Here is a 16,791-nt window from a genome sequence, read left to right on the forward strand (position 1 = left end):
AACTGTGTTTAATTGTAATTTAATGATGCTTCAATTTTATACTATAAATACGAAATTTCCGCATTTTTTGCCTATTTAATTTTAAAAAGAATATTGAAATAAAGTTATCTGTAAAGAACATTTGTAATTCAATAACTTTGCGAGTTATTGAATCAAATTACGATAATAAATACCGGTTCGTAGGGTGCCCGTAATTTTTTCCCTTAAAAATCCATTGTTACCGGAACCTTCACGGAAAAAAAGAACCTAATATACTGTAATTTTTACAATAATAATTACCGCAAAGTCCCAGAATCACACTAGTTAAATAAATATTATTGTAAAATTTACGGTTTAATATATTATGGTAAAATAGATTTTATGGTAGAATAGATTTTGCGGATGATGAACCCTAAATGCTGGTACTTCATACCGTAATTTGATCCGTAATTCTTTACATTTAATCAGCTTTTAAGAAACTCAAAAAAATAAATAATGACATTACTTTGCCATTCATATTCATGTGTTATTTTTTTCTGCCCGAAAACTGAAGAAAAAAAATTGTAATTAATTTTCAAGTAACATTTAACTCATCAAAAAGACTATAGCCAGAACAAAAATAATTAAATATTTATTATTTTCTATTATATGCTTATACTGCCGGCATAGAATTCAGACATTTTATAGAATACGCATGCAATTTATACATACATATACCTGAAATTGCACGTCCAAGTATGAAATCGTTAATATTTCAAATGCCGAAACGATTCTACGCAACGTTAAGAGATAAACTGACCAAGCATAAAATCGGACTGTCAGTCACCAGGCATTTATTAAATTATAAAGATAGAATAATTTTTCAAGCTCTGTTTTTGTTAGATCTCTAACAAGAACGCTTTATTCCCAATAATGAGCATTTTTTAACAAAATATTCTTTTTTTTATCATTCTGACTTTGTGCATTACTGGTAACTGCAAATTTGGCATTATATAAAATGCTTTGAAAGGATATGTAAAGCCAACTAAAGAGAAAAAATGAAATGTTTAACAGATTAAATATTTCTTTCTTGGAATAAAAAGGCCAGGCATTTTATACTTTGCCCGAGTATTCTACAGAATGTCTACACTTTATACTTTCTCAGTAACGTTTATAGGACTGCGCCTAATCAACAATGAAAAAAATAATATACGAAAATATATATCAACTCTAACATGATTAATTGTTATTATCTGCACCTGCTGTAAAACTGATATGTACATTTTCAATAACTTAGAATTTAACGTATTTGACTGGAACAATGATGGAAAAGTTAGAAGGTCACATTCCTCTAGCTGTGCCACAGTCATTTGCTTTGCAAGGAGTTGTTGGTCATCTTCTAAAATTATACGAAGGAGAAATTCAGACACTAACGAAGGTATAACGATATAACTTTTCTTTTTGTGTTTTTTAAAATCTTTAACTTTTTTTTAAATATTTTTTTATTATTTTTAATGTTTACGTCTGTTCTAAATGTTTCTATACATATATAATTTAAGTTTCATGAATCAATCCAGTGGCGTACGCAGAATTTTTTCAAGGAGGGTGTTCATAATTTTCTGAAACTACTAAAAGAAATTCGAATCTGTTATAAAGCACTATTTCCCTAATTTAGACAGCTAGACAATTTTGACTTCTTACTTAGACAACATTGTTTAGTTAAATTTTGATTTGATTTTTTAAGTTTAATAACATAATGTAATATTTTCTGAAAAAAGTTTAATGTCATATGGGTGGAAAGTAACACTTTGAGGGCCACTTTCACATTCATCAGATTTTGTTATGCTAGAAACGTTTTCTTCAACGGAAGTATCACATTTCTGTACAACAGAAAAACTTACATTGGTACTAGATGCTGTCACCTCACTAATTTCGGATCGTGATTTTTTCTCAAAATAATTAAAAATTGCTAAATTCTTGCGTTAAAAATTGTTAAATCCTAAAGATCCAAGAACAGCAAAGATATGTATATATTGGCACAGAAATATCCGCTATGCTACGATCTCAAAGTTTTGAGCTGGAATGAATAACTTCAACGAGCACAGTATCTCTGGTACTCGTATTGTTACTGATTTCGTCACTAGTCGAAATACTGGTGACGGCGGGTTCGGCGATTGAATGAACTTTTTGTTAAGACAAAACAAAACTAATTTAGCGACAAGCTCCGAAAGACAAGCGGTAGAGATAACTATTAGTCTGACTAACTAATTCCACTGTAGTCCGTTCCCCCTTTTATATAATTTTTCACCGCGTCTCCGAAATTCTCGAATTGTCTCAAAGACGACAGAACGTCTAGGATTCCAGAATCATCGCGTAAAGATCTCGCGAATGACAGCCAGTCTCGAAAACTATACTGGCAGGACAGAAAGGAACCAGTCCATAACAGTATCACGTGAATTTGGCTTCAAAAGTACAACCCTTATAGTAAATGCTTTTTCAGTATTCTGAGAAATACCGTGAGAAAAAAAAAGCAGGCATAAGGTTAAAAAAAATATATAGTCTTAAAAAATAATAGCTCGCATAATTTCTACTAAAATTTTTATTTTTGCCATTTTGTTTGAGCTCAAGGGGGGTGTTTAAACCCCTCCCTTGCGTACGCCACTGAATCAATCTAATATCATAGTTCGTTTTTAGGTTTTTGGTTATATCGAAAAAGAGTTCGATGCTGCTGCTGAATACGGATTTTCTTTAACATTCAATAACGAATTCCAAACTTCGAAAGACAAAAAGGTAGGCTTTTGCTCTTTGTCTTTATTCTTTAAAAAAATTTTTAGTTTGTTTTGAAACAGAATGCATATATTTCTAACTATTTTCTATTGTTCTGTTTTATTTGAATTTCTTTCAGGAAATAGCTTTTGATATTTCTGCTGTATTACAGAGTAATACCAGCTTACTTATGTTAGGATCATATCTAAACTCCAACTGTGATATTGCTTTCAATTTAGGTAAATTAATAAAATTGAATAGTCAATAATAAAAAGTTACTTTGTATTTGCTCAAATTATACTCTATTTAAGTTATTTTATATATGCTCCATAACTCATTAAATATTCATGTGTAACCTCATTAATAAAAAATACATATACATTGATATGTTGCCTAGAGAATGAGCAACATTTTTTATTCGACAAAAATGAACTAAATAGTTTTTCTTAAATGATGTATTAGATCATTATTGTTCATGTCATGGTAAAATTGCTTGATATTTTAAATGACATATCATGATGATCTTATTTCCGTTATACTATTACGCTATTATCTAATAATATTAAGAAATGTCAACGCAGTTCAAAAGTTTATACTTAAGAAAAAACTCCCACTATTGTTTGAATACTCCAAATTTTATTCCCAAAATCTTCAATTGAAAAATGGTATAAGCTCTAGAATTAAGGAATTGCGATTGAATTTTTTTGGATATTGTAATTATTTGGCTCTATTTTTTTACAAATGTAATATAACTAACTAAACACATCCCCTTCTTTAATAAACGTAGGGCTTATTCTCTAACACTAAAGAACACATCCCAATCCCAATAGACTGCCTACTATTGACCAATTATTCATCTCTTTATACATCAATATCAACATTTTTAATATGTATTACATTTTTTACTACATTGTTTTTAGTATATTATATTTTTTATGTACTATTCCAAATTAAATATTAACTGAGCTACAGAAGTAATGTATGCAAAAACTAAGGCATTTTTAAAAATATGCATCAATTACTCATTCATGCATTTATATTCATTTATTACTCTTAGGTATTAATGTTATCATTCTTTAATACTTTCAACTATCATAAACAACAATATAAAACAAACAATTATGAATAAAATTTAGTTTTATGTTAATGATTCAGAAATCACATTTTAAGAAATTAATTAAACTATTTCAATTGAAGTTAGATTTCTCAATTTTACTTCTATTTGGGATTTAGGTTGTAATTTCGGAGCAGTATATTTTGAGGAAACTGAGAAAATTTCCAAATGGACACCACTTTCTTCAGATCTACACGAAGTAAGAAACATTTGATTAGATGGAAGTTATATAATATATTATTATGAATAAATAGCATATTAATAATAATATAATTAAAGGGAAAGAATTAGATTAATTTAATTAATGAAATAGTAATTACGCTTTAAACATTGAAATCTGAAGAAAAATTAATTCATTCAAAAAAGAAATTTTATTTAATGTTTTGATAATTTAGATGGCAATCGATGTCGGCTTACAAGACTTGTCTTTTGACGAAAACTTAGATTCGTTGGCAACAGAGTTTGATCGGATGGTTTCCACATCGTCTAATTGCTCTCTGTAGGTAGAAAAATAATTTTATTCTTCTGATACAACTAAATTTCAAGAATTTATAAATGATAAGAAAATTTTTATTTTGTAGCTTTGAAACTTTAATCGGTGATTTTGGCTTGCTTGAACAAATAAGAGTCACCATTTTAGAACTACATCATCTGAAATTAGTGTGCAAACAATGCAACTTGCAGAATTTGTCGGAAGAAGTGAGTCTTCCCTTTGAAACGATTCAACGTTTTCTGAGGTAAAAACGTTTTATTAAATTGAATTGATTTCATAAAATCCAAATCATTTATAATTTAGGTAATGTAAGCCTTAAAAAAATTAATTAGTTATACTAAATATGGTTAATTAATGATTTCTTAAAAATACGAATGTATTACTTGTAGCAATACATTCTTTATTTGAAAAACATGAAGCAATATTATAATGAGTTGCATTTTCAAATGCTAATTTTGGTGGAATGAACTCCACGATTTAATTTATCGTGTTTTTAACTTTTGTACCTATCTAGAAACAATACTAAAAAGCAGTTTAAAATAAATGTCACTTTGGGAAAAGTATAGCTTATTATAGTATTGCCTCAATCTTCTTATTTCACTTTAGTTTTTAAATAATGATGAGAAAAAGAAACAATACTGACGGTGTTAGGTAAATTATTCTTTAATCATTTAAAAATCATAAATTTTACAGTTCTCTATAATTTGATGTTATAATTTTAACTAACTTTAAAACAACGCAAAAACCAGCTTATTATGCTATTACTTTCGTATTTAAGAGTAATTCAAAATATAATTTAGTCGTTAAAAAAATTACTGCGGGAATTAATGTTAATTAAACAGTAAGGCAATACCCGTCGGTCATGGGAACACCATTAACGTTTTTTAACTTGCAATAAATCCATAAGTGTCTTTCTCGCCATGCTGTATCGCTATTCTGGTAAACATTCTGAAGCATGGAGCTCCCACCATAAGCAAGAATTTTCGTGCTATATTTCTCAAACTTGTGCTAGCTGTTCTTCAAATTCAAATTTCTTTGTATTTTCAAACAAAACTGCATGTGTATGCGCATAAATAAATGACTCTCACCATAAAAAATACGTAAAAAGAGACACCACGGCTTAATCTATCAGAGTTCAATATAAAACTCTGTAATTAAACATTTGAAAGCATCAATTATGACCCTTTTCTCCCAGTTATAAAATTAAGAAATATATTAGGAAAAATAAACATTTAACCGTCATCTAACTCCAATCAATCATTTCGATAAATCGCCATTTTAAATAAACCATAGCAGGGTAAAAAGATTGAAAACTCTATTCCCATTCTATTTGATTAGAGGCATAGACATCAAAAACTCTCAAAATTACCAAATTAATGGTAAAAGGAATAGTAAACTCTGATGACAATCTGGTTATTTTATCGTGATTCTTCAGAACGAAGGACGAGAACTACACTCCGTTAAATGTACTTTTACTAAATGTGTCGTTATAGAGGTTATAAATTTCAAAAAAAGGAATTTTCGAATAACCATTACCATAATGGACGGTAAAGTTACCTAAGAAAATATTTAAATATTCGTAAATTATGGATTAAATCTATTTTTATATACGCTGAACGGGATTACGCTCTTTTATGATTTGGTCTTTCGATCACGTAAACGGGCACTAACGTTCTCCAATGTCATATATTGAAGTTGACTGTCCCTATTGCCATAAGATTACATCATATTACATTATTCATCATAATGATTGCATTTTTAATCAATTATACATTATAAATTGCGTAATAATATACTTATCTGCTTATAATAATTGCATATTTATTTGCAAATATGAATGTTGAATTGATATTAACACGTTCAACACTCCACAACACAAAACAACAAAAAACAAGTAACAATTCGTTATGTAATACTATTGAAATTTACGGTCTCTATCAGGGTGCGTAGCCAAATCTTTCAACAAGAAATAAGCACCTTTTAAGTACTTTTTAAACACTCAAAAACTATTTTTAAGCACTATATGCATTAGCAAACTGCGAAATAATTTTCAAAGACTTCAGATGTAAAATAACTAGATTCTGACAGAGAACTTTTTCCTTGGTTATATTAGCCATTATAAAATGATCAAGGGATTTTTCTGTTCGATATCAGAGGGTGAGAAATGAAGCCTGAAATTGAGAATATCTGCAAAATGCAGCAGAGTCGCACATGAGAGCGCAAGAATCTCATCGAACCCATCTCAGTAGACGCACCTGCGGTATTCGAAGTATTTTATCAAATATGTAAAATGATTGTCGCTTTTAAACGCTACAGATCGAATGTAAGCCAAAATGGATTGTGGTCGAATGAATTGTTAAAACGTTGTATAAAACAACGTGAAAAGTAAAATCGACATAAAAAAGAAAGAATTCTTATTTCGAAAAGGGAAAATTAAGCATTTATTAAAAACACTCAATGAAAAAAGCACCTTTAAGGGCTTTTAAAAAACGAAAATCGAAAATAAGTACCTTTAAGCACTTTTTAAAAGCGCTACTCACCATGTCTATTATAATGCTATTATATTTAATTCTAATTCCGTTTTGTTTAATGTAGCTCCAATGATATAAATACTAAACTGGAATCTATACCTGTTGAGTCTGGTCATCCAAAATATGATGATGCACTGACAATCTCTATTATTATTGATACAGTACTCACTCGTGGAGCGTTGTTAACTTCAATTTGTAAGTGCATGTTTTCCTTAAATATTTTATCTAAGACATTTTCAACTTCTCAATCCACATGAATGTTCGAATCCGTTTTCTCTATGTGTAACAATATATGTATAAAGGAAATATCTGAAAATTAAGTATGGAATATATGTTCAATGTGTTGAGATCATTAAAAATGTCTGTCATAAATATTATGTTTATATTTCATTATGTCTATCATATATAATCATTTAGTTGGAATAATTATTCAATACAATATTTTTGAGGATAATTTATCTTTAAATTTCAAAACAAACTAAAGCAAAAAATGTTCTTTAAAAATCAGTTCATGAGTCATCAAACGTGAGTTGTTTATACGCCTCGCTTTTATATCTTTCAATTCAATTAAGAGCTATTATTTTAATAACTAATAATTATCCTCTTCTATTCTATATGTTGCAGTTTTGAGCTCCCTTTTGGAAAGAATTAATAAGAAGTGTGCAGTTGTGCTTATTCACAGTTTTTTCATCAAAGAATGTTTGGAATATAGAGAGAAGATAGAAAAATGCCTAGCAACTCTCTCGCCAGAAAAAGAAGTATTACAGTTTATTCATTTATCATTTTATTATTATATAATGAAACATATTATTTTTGGTTGTTATTTTTTCAAAATTTCATGGGATTTTATTCCGAATCTTCCATTTCAGGTAGAATTTATTTTTTGTGACAGTACGAATTGTGATATGGGAGCAGCATTAGCTGCTGCCGTAGAAAATCGTCAGCAAAGGTATACATAATTTTAAGTCACAAACAAACAAAATCAGGAACATCAATTTCGATTCAATCTATCCTTTAATCTTTTAATTAAACAATCATTTAATAATTTAATAAATCAATCAATTAATTCAATATTTTTTGAGTAATGTATATTTATATAAAAAGAACAATTTTTCCCGAATATTAATATAATTTATTTGAATTCGTTTTGTGAAAAGTTTCTTTGTTAGTTTATAAAAGCGATTAGGCCCTATATTTATTTTTACATACTATAATAACAGTAAAAACTTCTTTTATTTAAAAAAAAAAATTATTTTGGATTGTAGAAAAAAAGTTTCTACTATTCAAAATAGATCTTACCTAGACAGACTATGAAAGCATATGAACTAAATGTTAGAAGAACATTCTTAGTAATAGATGGTAGCCATAAATAATGTATACCGGATTTTACTGGAATTGAATAGATATTTCGTTTATTAATCATTTTTATTATTGCTAAACGTTGATAAAATAAAGTTTAAAATGATTTCATAAAAGCCATAGTATTGTGCAAAACTTTCTAATTTTATGAAAATAAATGAACTTTTATATTTTAATACGCAAATTTCATAACCTATTCAAGTTTATTTAAAATAGAAAAAAGTAGAAAAACAATGTGAAAGAGTTAATGAAGTAGAAATTTCTTAAATTAGAATAAAATTTGCAAAAATTGAAATAAATGCAAAGTGTAATTTTCCACAGATAAAAGCATTTCTTCTATCATTAAAAAAAAAAGAAGTAAAATGAACTTGCCCTGTCCCATGAGAATTGAAATGTCATTACCAAATAAAAAAGTCCAGCAAAATATATAATAGATTAACTAACAGCGAAGCACTTATTGAATTGGGAATAAGTTCTTAAACATTTTTTTTAAACTTTAAAAATTTTATGAGCCCTTCATCTAACAATGCTTCATGAGCTTTAAAATAATCATCTTAGTATTATATCATCTATAGTATAATATTATCATCATCTTAGTATAATATGATCCTCATCAAATAATATGATCCTCTAGCACCTGATTTGGATACGTTGTTCAAATTTAAAGGTGGTGTAGATCATTTTTTCGATATTACGCTTCGAAATCGTTCTAGAACAATTGTAGACAATTAGTTGAAATGTTTAAATTAACAGTAATATCAAAACTTCACATCTAAAATTTAAGAAAAAAATTAAAAATTTAAAGACAAGCATTTATTTATTTATTTATTTTATTTGTTTATTTATTTTTTTGTTAATGTACAAAAAATAAGACTTGCAGTATGTGCTTTCCACGAGCAATACTGGCAATAATAATATCATATCTTTCTCATTCTTTCATTCAGGAATTATGGAAAGCACTATCTCCGAGAGCTCCAGAGGCGCGTTTCTATAAAAAATACGTTATTTTCTGTTAAAAGTTTCTTACAATTATTGAACGAACCAGAATTAACTATAGAAGGTATGAAAAATATGTTTTTTCGTTGATGCTTATTTATGGTATTTATAGTAATTAATAGTATTTATTTATAAAATTTTATGTTTCGCACATCATTTTCAATCTTAATAAAATTAAAATATAATTTTAACACGAAGAACAAACGTATTGTTTTGACTTTAATAAAGAAATCCAAAGTTCAGTTATAACTTCAATTCTTTTCTTACATACTTTTTTATTGAAAAAGCGTTCGATAGAATCTATTTGAAGAAAAAGTGCTTAAGAAATTCTAGTTTTATGTAAACCATGCATAGCTCTTTCAAAAACTTTTAAATATATTTGAATTGTATAGCGTTGCTTTTTCTTCGTTCTTTTTCATTGAGCTCTTCCTTAGCAAAACAAAAGTTAATGATATCAATTAACAACTGTTTTGTTTCTCTTCTTTTAGCAACATTTTAAAAATAAATTAAAGGAAAAAATGGAATTAATTGTTTCGAATTAACATTAGAAAGCTAATTCATCATATAGAATACCTTTCGAAGTCCGCATCCAACCTTTTAACTTTGAAATGTCGGTAGCTTTGGTTACTATGCGGTATCAAGAAAATATTAAATAGGCTGTTATCTGCAAAATTAGACCTTTTACGGCTCTACCTAACAACAAAAAAATGCTGTTTTGGCATTTCTATCTTTGAAAAGGCATGATCTATGTTAAAAAAATTAATGCATTACAAATTTGTCGAGTATATACGATTTAGTACAACTGGACATCTTGTGGACATTGCTGCTAAGAAAATTAACTTGTTCACATTTCGACAAGAAAAAAAAACCCGCATAAAATACCTTTATTTTCGACGCATGAACCTAAAAGGGATTTCAAACATCAAGAATAACTGTCTTTTTTATTAATTCGTATTTTTTTTCTCCCTAAAATCATTTCAACACATAGAAAATTACGAACCAACAACTCGTACGCGTTCATATCTTATCATTAATGTCAATCCAAACTAAATTGATATTTCTCAACTTTGTAATTCCTTTTTTTTTCTATATCGTTACTATTTTCGAGATTGAAGAGCTGAATCTGCAGTTTTCTACCTGATGATGCTGTAAACATATTAATCTTGCAATATATAGCCATTTTATTGTACCTATACACTAATTTATAACTATAGCTACAGCCATATGATAGTTAATATTATGAGTATAGACTTTAATAAGCTCCCTGCAATAATTTTATTGAAATACATGTCGGGGATACTGATTTTGGCATATTATTGAAATGGGATAAAAATTCTGTCTGTATAAAATTCTGATAACATACAGATATTGAATTATTAGTTACTTATATCCTTCATGAATTCATCACATTAGAGAATACCGAGTTATGATTCTTTGCCTTAACAAACATCTATGTAAGGAATATCAAACAGTGTCCTTTTACCTTAAAAAATATTTGGTGTAACAAACCATTTACACGAAGCCTGACATACAAGAACAAAAAATTAAAGTTGTACATAATAAAATTTATGCCTTTCTTGTTAAAGAAACAAAATAATGTATGAACCTACTTGTTGCACCAAAACATTGCAGTCAACTAATACTAATAAATTATATTTATACTAACTAAAAATATGACATAATCATATTTTATGCTTATGCGGCCAGTTTTATAGATATAAAAATTCAAAGTATAAAAAAAAGCATTCACAAGTGTATTGCTTAACACAATTCATTCTAATAACATTTTTCTAGCTTTAGAGTTAGCCCATTTATATTATCAAGAAATCAACTTTGTCATTCCTTTGTCTGTTGTATGGGCCTATTATTTTATAAACGAAAACTATACAGAAGCTGATGAAATTTTCAAAGTAAATATGCTCATCATTTAAAAATTTTAAAGTATTTAAATATTTTTAACTCTATAAAATCAATGTTTTATGTTTGTATTTCAGACTGTACCTATATCATTCAAGAAAGTGAATTTTATGATAAGCGAAAAAATTTGCACTTCTGAAAACGTAAATAACTTTGATATAATTAATTCTAATTTAATATTACTGTTTTCAATAATTAATACTAATGTTTATTTCAATTTTTTAGTTTGAAATGTGCAAAAAATACTTACAGATTTTGAAAGAGAAGTGTTCGGATCGTAGAACAATTATAAAAGCTTATCGCTTAATCTTCGACTTGCTGGGTATGGCTTTTATTTTAGCTGTCTGTGCGTGTGTGAATAATGCACTAGGGAAATAAAGCAAATACCCTGAATAATTTTTAATTTAATGATCGTAATTTTACGTTTAGGAATCAATGTAATGGTTCAAGTAACTAATCTTAAATATGCCACATTTTAAGTTACAAAATCAGACACAAAAACTTGCTTTCTCTAAATAAACTCCCGTTTTTTTATCAGTGGCTTTGGATTCCTGATAGTGATATCAGGAATCCTAGTCCTGATCAAAATATATAAGATAGCTGCTATGTGGAAAGTTTTAATAGATTAGGCTAGAGATCAATCTAAAGTTTTGGTCCCTTAATGTTAATTTTTACTTTTTGCTTATTTCGTCCATAGCTATGGAAATAATGAAATGAATCAAAAACTTTTTGCTCAGAATTATCAAACATGTTTATTCTAAGATAGTTCGATGGAAAAAGTAACTTTTTAGAGTTATTTATTGCTTTTTATTTATTTAACTAATGGTCAAAAAAGATTTAAAATGTAAGGTACGCAAATTTTTACAGCATTTTAAACTATGTAAATTTAAATAACAAAGTACAAAATTTGAACGAAATCTGTCGAATAGTACTTGAAAATAAAAGTTGAACCATACTTCTTCTTTGAAATGACGAAACACACAAAAAGTGAATGATAAGTGAAGCTGCATTTTACTGACATATATCTTCGTTATTTTTGCCTAAACGTTATAAAAATTCTGTTCAAAATTAAATTCTGTTCAAAATTAAACTCTGTCAAAAATATATGTTTATTACTATGAAATTTTCTGTGCTTACACTTTACCTCGAAAAAAGTCTCAATTTACGTGACAATTGTCAGACAAAAGGATAAGAAAATTTCAGTATACCAATGCTTAAATATTAATAGAAAAAAGTCTGACGTCTGATAATATAATACAGTATGATAACTCTAAAATTAATTGAAATATACCGATATGCTATCATTGAATAATACCAACTTCATTTGCCATCCATCGTTGAAAGTTCCATCATTGATTAAAATCTAAAGTTTTTGATAGAAAAAAAGTCTGATAAAAAGTAGGTACAATTAGTTAAATATGATTCGAACTTCGATAAGAAAAAAAAAATTTTAAAATCCAATCGTTATTTTCGTATATAACTTTACCTTTGTGTGCGTCGTCTCTGCTCAAATTGATTAATTAACTCTCCGGTGAATAGATGGCGCCATGTAATTTTTTCCTTTAAAAGCCTTTGCAATTATTTAGCAATGTTTCAAATATATTTCTTTTAAAAAAAGTTCAAGAAACGTTATTGGAAGACGGTCCGTTACAAAAAAGTGAACGTTATTATATCCTAAATAAAAAGAAATATGGGTATGATTTTTAAACTATTTTTAAGGCAAAAAAGAATATTTTGAAGCATTACAGAGATTTATTGCGACACGTGGAATAATTATTATTGAGCACAGTTTATCCAATAACTGTATAGATACAGCGTTCTTCTTTCTTTTCTTTTTTTAAATAAATCTATATTTTAATACAAATTTGTTTTTCCTAACTTAGTAATATCACAAAACACGCCATTCCAATTATAATCTGTCTTTCTTGTTCAGTTTATAGGAATAAATATGAAGAAAGCATAAAAATGATAGAGGACTTAATGAAAATGAATATCCCATTGAGCAAACTGAAATTGCCTACCCTTAATATATTGCATGCTTACTGTAAAAGGATGGTAGCAGAAAAGACTGTCATTCAATTTCCTCTTCCTCTCAAAGTAAATTACATCCATTCATTTCCTTGTTTCCTACAATATTCTTAAAAGATTACATAACGTGCTTACTACTTTCAAAAATAAAAATAATCTAATTAATGCTTTGATCTATAAGAGCAGCTTTGGCATTTGCTTCAATGCTCGACAGCAATATAACTTTTCCAAAAACTTTTATTTGTGTTTGTATATATGTTCGGTTAATTTTATTAATTTTAGATTGCTAGCAAAAAAGTAAGTATCTCTGTAATTATCTCTCTACATTAAAAGATCTTAAGAGCCGTCGAAACTGTTTTTTGTTTTCTTTTTTTGGGGGGCTCAACTTTACATGTTTTGCTGCTCAAAAACTAAAAGACTTCGAAACTTGAAATTGTGATGATGTGGAGAGATACGAGCAAAACATATAATGGAATTTTAAAAAAATAACATTCGATAGAAACGAGATGAGTTCGAGAATTATTAATTAAACTTGTAATAAAATATTACATGCAGGTCTACAAGCCGCAAAGATGCAACTATGGAATTGAAACTCGACGTGCTGAGAGGGTCTCTTTCATCGTTAAACTTAAATCGAGGTTTTTTCAAAACTCCGATTTGTTCGTAATTTACTGCATTTTAAGATGCATTTTTCGCGAAAAATATTCTCTCTCTCTCTCTTTTTTTTTTTTTTTTTTTTTTACGTTGCATTTTGTTTTGTTGCACAAACACAACAAGACTTAGACACTGGAAATAACGAAAATTTATTGAAAATGGGCAAGGAATAAAAAAAATTAACATTTTATAATTACAATTATTAACTGAACGTGAAGAAAAAAAAATATCATGTAAAATATCACGTAACTCTGCAGTTCTCAGAAATGCAATTATAAAATCAAAATAGCATTAAAATTGATGAAAATTGACGATTGATGAGACTTAAAATTTGACATTCTAAAAAAGAAATGTTTAAATTTCAGAAAATAAGGTGAGTTTTTTCAAACGTTCCAATTTGTTCGAAAGTTATAACAATTTTAAGCTCTTTTTTTCACGGATTTCTTTTCTTTTTTTATTTTGAATAATGAATATCCATTGTTGCAGAAAAAAATTTTTCTTCCAAGATCTTCATTAAGTTCGTTTATCAAAAGTAGCAGGAAATTAATAAATATAATAAAATAAATAAGGGAGTGAGTGATTATATGTTGCCAGATATAAATCTTAGCATTTATATCGAAATTTTAAATATAAAAAAAGTTTGGGAGAGATAAAAAGCGTTTCCAATACTGTTATAAGATTATCGTCATCTATTATTATCATGTAAAATTACATGAAAATTCAAATCAATAAATTGTTTAAAGACAAATCTTCTCTTTTTAATTTTTACCTGTTTTACCGAATTCATCCTGAAAGAAAAGAAAATTAAATAACATACAACGGGTTGAAAACAAGTTGAGAAAAAAAAATCCTTATAAATGACTAAGAAAAAATTAAACCATAAGATGGAGTTAACCAAAGTTTGTCGATAAACACAAACCTCCCTTTGACTAGAGAGAAAAGAAAAAATATAACCATATTAGAAGATAGCAAATAAGAATTTTAAAAATTCCAGTAGATAAATTCAATATTTCAGAAATTTCAATCAGTATTACCTTTAAACGCCCAAATTAAAATCATCCAAAAAAAAAATTCTTTTTTAGTGGAAGCAGAATATTTACCTATTTTTTCGCTCAAAAGACTCTCTCCCTCCCACACTTTCTCTCTTCTTCTTTTTATCTCTTACATTAAACGTCTACATAAATTGACATTGGTCATTTCTATGTAACGAAGCAGTAATATTTAAAATAATTTTATAAGCACACAATTTACTATCTTATTTGTCACCCCTCTTTTGCAGGAAACTTACTATAGTTCAGAGTCCGATGAAGATTGATCTCATTTCATTATGCATTTTAAACTATATATCTCTCTCTCAAGCACAAGTAATCTTTTAAAAAGAAAAGAAGCGAAATTAGATGTGACTGCAATGTCAAAATTTCAATCTAACAAACTTTTTTTTTCTTTCTTTTTTTTTCAAAAACGCTTGTAATAAAACACGTATACTTTTAAAAACTCTCTGTCTTTTATCTTCCAACAAACTCCACACACACACACATAATTTGAGAAACATGAAAACGTAACATTTGCGATTCACGAAACCGTTTCAGAAATGCTTTTATTTACTAAAATGTCGAAACCACAATTTTTGGGACATTATATGCAAATAAATTTGTTTAAACGATATTTTAAGTTACGAAATCGGACACAAAAATGTTCTTTCTCTAAATTAACATACATTTTTTCGGCGTGGTTGGTTTCTTGTAGTTTAGGTAGAAGAGCAGTCGAAATCTCGATATTTTTTTATAAACATTTCCTCGATTTTTTTTTTTTTTTTTTTTTGAAAAAATCTGTATTATGACCTTTTAATTCTGAAAAATTTAACAGTAAAAGATAACAATCAAAATTCGCAAAATTACAGAAGCTCAATCACTGAAACATAAAACAACGCAATCATTTTCACAGTATAATCATCTACAACTTAAATATTTTGTTTCAAGTTTTGTGTTTATGTCTGTTTTTCTCAATTCAAATTGTTTTACCTGGAGTGCAAAATTACTCGACTCCTAATTGACCTATTAAGTTAAAACTTGGTAATTGGTTAGAGTATAGCATGTTTTTTTAAATTCATACCAGCACGTAAATATTTTATACTTTTGGGGCAAAAAAAATTCAATTTAAAGGAAATCAATTTTTTTAAATATACAGGATTGAAACGGTTACTCAAATTTGCTTTAAACCAAAATTTCAGCTCCCATCTGGTTCAAAATTCCGGTTTTTCCTAAAATTTCTCCAAGTTGCTCCAAAACTCTAATAATATTTATTGAGCAAAAAATGCAAAATTTGGACCCATTTGTCGCCAAATTTGTTCGCAAAAACCAGTTTTATTGCTCCAAGACCGTAAGCAATATTCAGCCTGAATGTGCATATTGATTGATAGATAAAATGGAAGAAAATTCATTTTTAAATAAGGATCTGCTTTTAATAAAAAGGGACCATGAAATATTGAAATCCTATAACATAAAGCCAGTTCCAAAGTACAGAGTTGTCACTACGTCACTGTTGTCCAGTGACGTAGTTTTGGGCACAAAACCCCCTCCGTAATTGTGCATTACTTGATTAATGAGATAGTGTACGGTAAGTAAAATGTAGTTTTAAAAAGAAAAATTATTAATTTTTTTGTAATTTAAGCATTTGTAGGGGAAAAAATTGCATATAGCACAACAAAGACAAAACGGATTTAAAAAAAATAGGGGGGGAAAGAAAAAAACGACGAAAATTAATTAGTTTCATTAACAACGCATAAGCTGCAAGTATATAGAGCTCATAAAATAACTTTAAATATTGAGAAAAAATGGAAATAATAAAGATTAATGAAAAGAGAAGAAGAAAAATTATTAAAATAAAACTATTTTTAAAAATATTTAAAAGAAAAAAATTTATGCATCCTTAAAAAAAAACGGTTGAAAATCCGGAAAACAGAATAAAGAAACGAT

At 27.8% G+C, this 16,791-nt stretch overlaps 2 protein-coding genes across 2 annotated transcripts in view; both read left to right on the top strand.

Moving 5' to 3' along the window:
* LOC107438252 (uncharacterized) overlaps positions 1-7,821 on the top strand; it is a 31,096-nt gene extending 23,275 nt beyond the window's left edge. The window contains exons 17-25 of the mRNA XM_087156882.1: positions 1,256-1,396; positions 2,653-2,748; positions 2,864-2,963; positions 3,958-4,037; positions 4,234-4,337; positions 4,420-4,575; positions 6,927-7,057; positions 7,487-7,620; positions 7,732-7,821. Coding sequence (XP_087013008.1) covers positions 1,256-1,396; positions 2,653-2,748; positions 2,864-2,963; positions 3,958-4,037; positions 4,234-4,337; positions 4,420-4,575; positions 6,927-7,057; positions 7,487-7,620; positions 7,732-7,821 — 1,032 coding nt within the window. The remainder of the gene's footprint in view (positions 1-1,255; positions 1,397-2,652; positions 2,749-2,863; positions 2,964-3,957; positions 4,038-4,233; positions 4,338-4,419; positions 4,576-6,926; positions 7,058-7,486; positions 7,621-7,731) is intronic.
* A 1,303-nt stretch (positions 7,822-9,124) lies between these two features.
* Positions 9,125-15,292, top strand: LOC147816577 (uncharacterized). The gene is made up of 5 exons (XM_087168025.1): positions 9,125-9,281; positions 11,012-11,277; positions 11,360-11,456; positions 13,068-13,231; positions 15,096-15,292. Exons 2-5 carry the CDS (start codon positions 11,197-11,199, stop codon positions 15,129-15,131), a joined length of 378 nt encoding a protein of 125 aa, XP_087024151.1. The 5' UTR covers positions 9,125-9,281; positions 11,012-11,196; the 3' UTR covers positions 15,132-15,292.
* Positions 15,293-16,791: the final 1,499 nt, after the last annotated feature.

Source organism: Parasteatoda tepidariorum, chromosome 1 (assembly GCF_982258835.1).
Source record: "Parasteatoda tepidariorum strain Cologne lab strain chromosome 1, Ptep-v5.0, whole genome shotgun sequence".
NCBI lineage: Eukaryota > Metazoa > Arthropoda > Arachnida > Araneae > Theridiidae > Parasteatoda > Parasteatoda tepidariorum.

Excerpts from the sequence above, each read along its gene's own strand:
- LOC147816577 (XM_087168025.1), top strand. The coding sequence starts at position 11,197 with ATGTTTGTATTTCAGACTGTACCTATATCATTCAAGAAAGTGAATTTT. Across the intron at positions 11,457-13,067 it reads CTTAATCTTCGACTTGCTGG|TTTATAGGAATAAATATGAA; the intron begins GTATGGCTTTTA and ends TTTCTTGTTCAG. Across the intron at positions 13,232-15,095 it reads AATTTCCTCTTCCTCTCAAA|GAAACTTACTATAGTTCAGA; the intron begins GTAAATTACATC and ends CCTCTTTTGCAG.